We start from the raw sequence: 8,479 nt of genomic DNA on the forward strand, positions 1-8,479 counted from the left end.
GGGGGGGGGAAATGTAAGTGCTGGCAAATGGGACTAGAGTAGTTTAGAATATCTGGTCGGTGCGTGGACGAGTTGGACTGAGGGTCTATTTCCATGCTGTACATCTCTATGACTCTGTAAGAGAAATTTACTTAGCTGACACAAGCACCTTGCCAGGTTTGCTGCACAGACAAGATAAAAATAGAGCAAAAATGGGTTCACAATGTCGACGAGTGCAAGAGAAATTTACTTAAAGGACACCAAGCCCTCAGTCGGTTTTGCTGGACGCAGTCACATCAGAAAGAAAAAAATGAGCAATAGGAGATTTATGTTTTTGATGATGTAAAAGAAATTTACTGAGCTGCTACAAGCCTCTTCCTAGATTTTGCTGCACACACTGAATAAAAAAGAAGTGCAAAAACAAGATTCCCAATTTTGGAGTGTGAGAAATTTACTCAGCTGACACAAAGCCTTCACTAGGTTTGCTGCACAGATTCACAAAAAATAAATTAGTAAAGAAGGGAGATTTTTGTTTTTGATCAAAAGAAAATTACTGGGCTGACATAAATAAGGTCCTCATTAGGTTTGCTGCATATACACACAAAAAGATGAGCAAAAAGGGGGATTCATAATTTTGGAGAATGCAAGAAAACTTAAGAGTTGACACAAGCACCTCAGTAAATTTGATGCGTGCGCACACACACTTTAGAGAAAGGTCAAAAAGGGTATTTAAGATTTCGAGGAAGAGAATTTTACTTGGCTGACACAAGCACCCCCCAGGTTTGTTGCACACTCAAAATTAAAATGAGCAAAAAGAAGGGCTTTACAATTTCGCTGATTGCAAGAGAAATTTACTGGGTTGATGGATACAAGCACCTCACTAGATTTGGTGCAGACATAGTGAATAATGAAAAAAGAAAGCAATAAAAAAAAGGGCTTCACAATTTTGATCAGTGCAAGAGAAATTTACTGGGTGCACAATTGCTGAATAATAAAAAAGAAAGCAATTTGAAAAGTGGTGGGGGGAGGCTTCACAATTTCGGTCAGTGCAAGAGAAATTGACTGGGTTGATGGGTGCAAGCACTTCACTAAATTTGCTGTACACATGCTGAATAATTAAAAAAAAAGAAAGCAACTTTAAAAAATAGAGGGGGGGGGGCTCTTCACAATTTCGTTGAGTGCGAGAGAAATTTAATGAACTGTCAGCAGGCTTGGTGCAAACACACACAAAAATGATGGGGGGGGGGAAATCTCCAAAACAGGAAGATTCTCGATTTCAACCAGCGCAAGGTGACCCCATTCGCTGCAACACAAGATTTAAAAAGGAATTTAATTTTTTTTATTTTAAAAAAAAGGGGGGGGGGGTAGGTTAAATTCACGGTTTCCCCGAATGCAAATCCCTGCCACTTCTGCAAAGGGTGATTTATTTGTAAGATGTGAAGAGGAGGGAGAGGTTTTTAAATGGCCCAGCCCCATTGCCTCTGCACCTTGACCACAGAGAACATTCTGGAAGCCGGTGACCATTTTGAGAGCCCTTCGACCACAACCCCCCACCCCTCACCCCAAGACTGACCGAGAACAAAAATAACGCCGACGCTCCCGACTTTTCTTTGCAATCCCGTCTTTATTTTGCGGGAAAGGTCGGATTGAAACGAAATTAAAATCCGTTCGGAGAGGGAAAGAAACGGGACGGAAGCACCAAACCCCCCCCCTCACCACCGAAATCAAACCAGGTCCCCACAAAATACACGCTTGAATCAGTATTCTTGTCTAAAATAATGATTATTTTTGGGGTATTAAAAATGCGGGGATATACATTTGTTACCGTTATCAGTCGATAGAATTTGGACCGTCTCGCCCACTTTGCGCGCGCGCTCCCTCCATCTGCTCTTGTCAGTTTGATTTTTTTTTAAAATTTATAGTCGGGGGAGAAATGTGGAAAAAAAATTAATAAAACGCCTTTTGGAAATTTAAAAAAAACATTCACGACCGAGAATTCCCGATGGGATTTTTATTTAGTCGGCGGCGGTCTGTTCCCATTGGTCCGTCCGCCCGTCCATCCCGTTACCGCCGCCACGCGATTTGTCCCGCCGCCACCTATTTTCAGACCGACGCCCGCCCACCCGGCAGCGGGCCGGCCGTCGATTGGTGAGGCGGCCGTCCATCACCCCGGGTGTCGGTCGCCGATTGGTGGGAGGGGCCGCTCATCAGCTAAGCGGGCACATAGCCCGGTCGCCGACTGGCGGCGGCGCCCGTCAATCCACCGGAGGGGGCGCCCCTACCGCCGATTGGCGGGAGCGGCCGTCAATCGCCGACTTGTCCCGTCGCCTATTGGCGGACAGGGATGTCAATCGGGTGAGCGCCAGGAGGCGGGTCGAGTCGGGCAGCGCAGGCTATAAAAGGAAAGGGGGGGGGCGGGCGAGTGGAAGCTGGGACGTGGTGGTTTTTTTTTATCAGCGGGCGGCGAGGCTAACGGTCCAACACGCAATGGCTAACCCGAAAGTCTTCTTCGACATCTCTATCGGCAACCATCCAGCCGGACGCGTGGTGTTTGAGGTCGGGCGGGTTTACCTCTTGCTGTGTGTGCTCCTGGCCGTTGTTAAAGAGGGGGGTGATTACCTGATGGAGTTGTATTGTGCCGGAGGTGGTGTGGTGTGGGGCAGTGGCCGCCATCTTATCTCTTTCCCTTCCCATTCTCCTGATGGTCCTCCATGAGAGGGAGGGAGGGAGAGAGATGGGTGGATGCTGATGGAGGGCCGGGTTCGTCTTTAATCGTGCATCTGGTTAACTGTGCCCGCATCGGTTACATTCTGACTTTTTTTTTCTCTCGAAGTTGGCTCTTCATTCGCAGCAGAAGGAGATAAATGCTCCCATTTTGCTTTCTGTTCTACATCCTTGTTCCTTCTCCCGTTATAAGGATGTGTGCCCTCCCATGACCGTGCCTGGAGATATTCTCTCTCTCCCCACTTTGTTTTATTCTCTCCATTTCCCAAGTGGCTGACTGCCTTGCCACTGATCCAGGCCACCTCCTTGGCTTGTTGTGCATCCAGTTGTTTGAGGAAGGCTCGCTGGATCTTGCAGTGCTAACTCGCTGTCCCCTCGTCTAACAGCTTCTCTATGATCTGGAAGGGGTTTAGAGTCATGCACGTACCACCCTCTGTGTGGAAAAAGTTGCCCCTGAGGTCTCTTTTTTTTATCTTTCCCCTCTCGCCCTAAACCTGTCGTCCTCTAGTTCTGTACTCCCCCTCCTCAGGGCAAATACTTTCTCTTATATATCCTGCCCATGCCCCCCATCATTTTATAAACCTCTTCTCTAGTGACTTTTCTGATTTGTTGTCTGTGCCACTTCTATTGTGGCTACATGTGCCTTGCCCAGACTGGGTTGCTTCGCAACTAATCCTTTTGTCGTCTTTCTGTAAATTCTGAAAGTTTGTTCCAAAATCATCCTCCTGCTTAGAATGGTTATTGCCTGTGCCACTTGTGTCTGAGAGACTTCATGTGGCTTGAGTTTTTTTATCTAATTGTTTCTTTTTTTTTCTATCCACTAGCTAAGAAAGGATGTTGTTCCAAAGACTGCAGGTGAGCAGATTAAAGGCATTTTTTGGGCTTTTGATTGAGATTTTTATTTGCATCATTTCAGCCCTGGTTTGTGGCCAATGAATTGTGGAAAACAAACATTTTGTAACTTAAACAATTTGTGGGCTCCATAAGTCAATATATGGTAGTATAATGGCTCAGATGATTTTCAGCAAAGGTGTTTGTATAACCCACTATCAACACCACTTGACAGATCTGACTACATTGATCCCACTTTCCAGCCTTTGACCCATAATCCCTAGCGGCTGTTGATCAGTGACTAAGTGTTACAAGACTCTAATGCTCTTTCAGGGAGTTACAGACTCTCTCCATCTTGATTGGAATCAGTTCTCCTTAACTCTGTTCTTGACATTCCAACACTTGTCTCTGGCTATTGCCCCTTTATACTAATGGAAAAATGTGCCTCAATCTTGTACTTTGATTATCTCTGCTTTCCTCTTCTAAGGAAGACCCCATTAGCAGCTTTTCACTTCTTTCCCATTCAATTTTTCCACTTGCTCAGGCCTTTCAACCCAGGCAACATTTGGTAAATCTCCTCTGCAACTCATCTAGTGCAATCTCTTCCTAGGTGGTGACCAGGACACTGCACAGTAGTCTAGCCTAAGCTTCCTGTTCTTGTATTCTGTGCTTTTAGCTAATAATGCTGTTGGGGCTCTTTGGGCACTGGTAGTGTCCCTACCCTTGGGCCAGAAAGTTGTAGGTACAGGTCCCACCTGCCTTGGATGTCTTACATGTATTAACATTTTCATCTTAAAAAAAATCTTCCCATCTGCTTTCACTACCTTGACTGCCTTCCCTATTATCTTTCCATCTGTTATTTAAGCATTTTTAGGACCGTACCATTCATAATCCTTTCCCCTAAATTTTTTTGTCGGGACTTGCATTTTTCAGGCTGAATGGTAGGAAAGGAAAGCCTATGAATTATGTAATTCTCTAGGACAGCTAGTTTTTTTAAATCTGGAATAAATCCAAGTTGACTGATCCCAAATACTGTTTGAATGGATATAGACTCTTTTGGAGCACTTGAATTCTGGCCATAATTTGAATGTAATAGCAAGTCATGCTGTCAGGTGTAGTTGAGAAGGCAGTTGAGATGCAGTGACTGCATTTCACCTATTCACTTCCATTTAGAAGGTTGGAGTTTTGCTCAAATCTTTCCTTTAAACAGAGAACTTCCGTCAACTGTGCTTAAAGGAACAAGGTTCTGGCTACAGAGGATCAGTTTTCCACCGAATAATTCCTGGCTTTATGTGCCAGGTAAGTCTCCTTTAAGAACTGGATATACTTGTAACTATATATATATAAACTTTCTTTTAAAATATTCACTTGAAGTACCATACAGATACTATCTCTTGCCACAATTTAATGTCCAAATGAATAGCATGTACAAGTTGGACCAAATAAGTTAATTGCTGGTTGGCCACAGTCATGTGTCTTTGAGTTGCATCCAGCTGTAGTAGTAAATAGCCTAACATGCAATCTTGCTGCATCACCTTGCATTTCAAACCAGAAACATAAAGCAGCAATTCTTCAAGATTTGCTTCTTGCCTTGGCTCCGAAGCAAAGCCTTCCTGCTCAATGTCTCTGACCCTACTAGTCAGTTGAAGTCTTGCTTGACGTGTAGCAAATGTGGGTTTGATGAAAGCGACTTTGCAGGTTTCTTTGTCTTGTAATTGATTTTAGTTAAATTGAATCTGGGCTACTTTGAAGGTGTCTTTAACCTGTTTGTTTTAACTTGTGTATGGGGTGGCCTGACCTGAGGAAGAGAACACTTGGGTTCTGAGATTTCTCAAATGAGAGCAGTAACTGCTCAACCAGTAAGCAGTATTGTGGTGATCAGAGATTTACTGGACAGGATACTCAACATAATGTGATTTGTATTCTTACAAACCATCAGGCTTTGGTTTAATATTTCTATCTGAAAAATGGCATGTTTCAGTACTGACTCTTGCACTGGAAAAGGGTCTGCATCCTGCAATTTGTACAACTGAATGAATAGTACCAATCTTTGGGGTGTGCTGAAATGGCACAGCAGTTAGGTGCTGAATGTTGCAGTGCTTGCCATGAAATAGTGCTGTTTGTTCTGGATCTGACTAATTTGGATGTTTGCATTCTGCAGGGTGGAGACTTCACAGCTGGCAATGGTACTGGTGGCAGGTCCATCTATGGTTCCAAATTTGACGATGAAAACTTCACCCTGCGCCATGAAGGCATTGGTAAATACAATTGAATGTAACCTTGCTATGTGTGGAATTGTGTAAAACGAAAGAAATATCTTTTGTGGAAGGCAGCTGTGGGTTTTACCCCTTCGTGGTTGAGCATTGTAACCTGCTGTGAGCAGCACCCCTGCCTGAACCAGAAACATCTGCATTAAAGTCCTGTTGCCCGATTAGAAGATTTAGGTGTACAAACCACAAACATTCACCAAAGCATGAAAAGTTATAAATATCTTGACTGGTGATTGAACAATTGACTGGACAGCAATCCAAATGTAGCTGGGGCTCTAACTGCAGTTCAAACAGACATCTAACCTGATGTCTGTTTGAACTGCAGACCTGTCAGCATAGTCTAGCACAACTTTGGTCTGTATTATGTAAGTTGGGAGGCTTGGGGAAAACACTACCCTTAAGTGAAGAGTACTGTTTTTGATGCCTAGTTTTAGTCAGTAACTAATTGTTTTAATTACAGGTATATTGTCAATGGCTAATGCTGGGCCCAATACAAATGGGTCACAGTTCTTCATCTGTACTGCAAAGACTGACTGGTAAGGATTCCTGCCTATAGCTAGTCAACAGGTGCTCTTGTATTATGTTACAGCTATTTTTTTTGTTTTTTGAGGTAGCATGATCTATATTCTAAGGATTGGATCATGTCATTGGCCCATGGTGGGGGGTGTAGTTGGATCAGACTGACTTTGGATAATGTGAAGGAACAAATAGAATCATAGAATTCCTACAGTATAGAAACAGGCCCCTCAACCCAACAGGTCCACGCAGATCGATTCTCTGAACCTATTACTCTACGTTTTCCCCCTGACTAATGCACATAACCTACACATCCCTGAACACTGAGCAATTTAGCATGGCCAATTCCTCACTTGTATGCCTTTTTTGATTGTGGGAGGAAACTTGTAGATGCAAGGAGAATGTGCCATCTCCATGCAGATGGTTGCCAGAGGCTGGAATTGAACCTGGGTCCCTGGCACTGAGGCATTGGTGCTAGCCACTGAGCCACCATGCTGCCCCAAATCAAAGCTGTTAGTTGGGTTTGCAGCTGTTTTGTTGGATAGTATTCCTAAATTGGTGTTATGCTCTCTTCGGAGCAACAAGTGCTTGACAAAGTAATTTACTTGGTTCCACTGTCTTGCTGCCACATTAATCAGTACTAAGATAAAAGTTCACCCATTACAGCATCGAGGGATAGTGTTCACCTGCCTGACTAGGACAGCGTGCCATTGCTGCATTAGTCTTAAAGCTTGCTTTGTTCTGCCACTGGAACTTGCTGGGCTGAAGGTGGTCTTTTCCTGTGATCCCTTAAAAGGAATCCTTGGCACTAACCTATTGATCCAGTTGGACCAATTCTTTTTTGTTCCCCCTAACCGCTGCTATTTTCTTTTTATCTGGTTTCTCTGGTCATCACCAGACATTGGGCATGATGCTTTACAACTCTGCTTTACAAACTGAATCTCATTTGATACATTGACTGAAACTTGAGCTGTCTTTTCAACTTTTTTTTCCAGGTTAAATGGAAAGCATGTTGTGTTTGGAAAAGTTGTAGAAGGGATGAACGTTGTGAAGGCGATGGAAGCTGTTGGATCAAGAAATGGGACACCAAGCTCCCGTGTTGTCATTACTGATTGTGGGGAGTTGTAAGGAAAGCATTCAAAACAGCTACTGTATGTAGTCCACCCAACTGATGACCAGAATCTCTCTCCTTCTCATTGTCAGAAAAGTGAAATTCCAAGATCATCACTTGTTTGCCATGATTAGTCATTCATGCTGTGGTGTAGTTGGGCTAGTATAACACTTCATACTAGTGATATGACAGTGCTTTGCTTCATTCAGCTACTGGACCAATGCTTGTTTTATAATGGGAACAACCATCCAGATGTAATTATTGACTGTTGCCTTATACTGAATCACTGCATTCAAATAAACTAAATACTTGTCACCTAGTTTTCTGACCCTTCATTTTTCAGTTTTAGAAACAACTGTTAATGGTGACCCAGATAAATGGTATGGTTAGCATTAATGGCTCTTGGGAATAAAGAGCTTTTTAAAATTAGTCATGTCAGTAAGGTTCCACCAAAGGAAGCAAGATCAGCCTCGAGTACTGATACAGTTTAGCTCCCTTAAGGAGCCATGTAACTGCACTGGAGGCAGTTCAGAAGGTTTACTGGAGTCTTGCCAGAATTGACTGGCTTTTATTTGAGATTGAGTTTAGGCAACACTTGAAATTTTTAAAAGGATGAGATCTAATTTATGTATACTAAAGTGGACATCGCCCTTAGTGGGGTGATCTAGAAAGGTCCGCTTAAAGTTTAGTAGACTTTAAAAGTAGAATTGGATCATTTGGCCCATTATTAGCTCTGCTCAACAACTAACCTTCAGAATCCTGAAGTAGGACACAATTCTCTTTGGGCTCTCGATTTGTGAAGCTTTACCCATTTATAAAATAGTCTAGACTCTTTTTACCAAAATGCATAATCTCAGACTTTACCACATTATTACTTTTAAGTGTTGAGTCTGAAATCCATCAACCAGATTGCAGTGGGTGCCAGGGCAACATACATTTGAGGTACATTTAATTGAATTAATGGGGAGCAGGCAGGAAAGTTTGAGATCAGTCATGATTGTACTTGGAACAGCAGCTCAGGTAGCTGAATTGTCTACCTTCCCCTGGT

At 43.2% G+C, this 8,479-nt stretch overlaps 1 protein-coding gene across 2 annotated transcripts; it reads left to right on the forward strand.

Moving 5' to 3' along the window:
* The first annotated feature begins 2,392 nt into the window (after window positions 1-2,392).
* On the forward strand, window positions 2,393-7,750 carry LOC122543197 (peptidyl-prolyl cis-trans isomerase CYP19-3-like). 2 transcript variants are annotated; one of them, XM_043681642.1, is made up of 6 exons: window positions 2,393-2,535; window positions 3,528-3,558; window positions 4,745-4,833; window positions 5,696-5,792; window positions 6,265-6,340; window positions 7,316-7,750. In XM_043681642.1, the coding sequence occupies exons 1-6, from the start codon at window positions 2,467-2,469 to the stop codon at window positions 7,446-7,448; spliced, it is 495 nt and encodes a 164-aa protein (XP_043537577.1). In that variant the 5' UTR covers window positions 2,393-2,466; the 3' UTR covers window positions 7,449-7,750. The 2 variants fall into 2 exon arrangements, with proteins under 2 accessions (XP_043537577.1, XP_043537578.1); XM_043681643.1 differs by lacking the exon at window positions 4,745-4,833 and having other exon boundaries at window positions 2,412-2,535.
* Window positions 7,751-8,479: the final 729 nt, after the last annotated feature.

The sequence above is a fragment of the Chiloscyllium plagiosum genome, chromosome 42 (assembly GCF_004010195.1).
Source record: "Chiloscyllium plagiosum isolate BGI_BamShark_2017 chromosome 42, ASM401019v2, whole genome shotgun sequence".
Taxonomy (NCBI): domain Eukaryota; kingdom Metazoa; phylum Chordata; class Chondrichthyes; order Orectolobiformes; family Hemiscylliidae; genus Chiloscyllium; species Chiloscyllium plagiosum.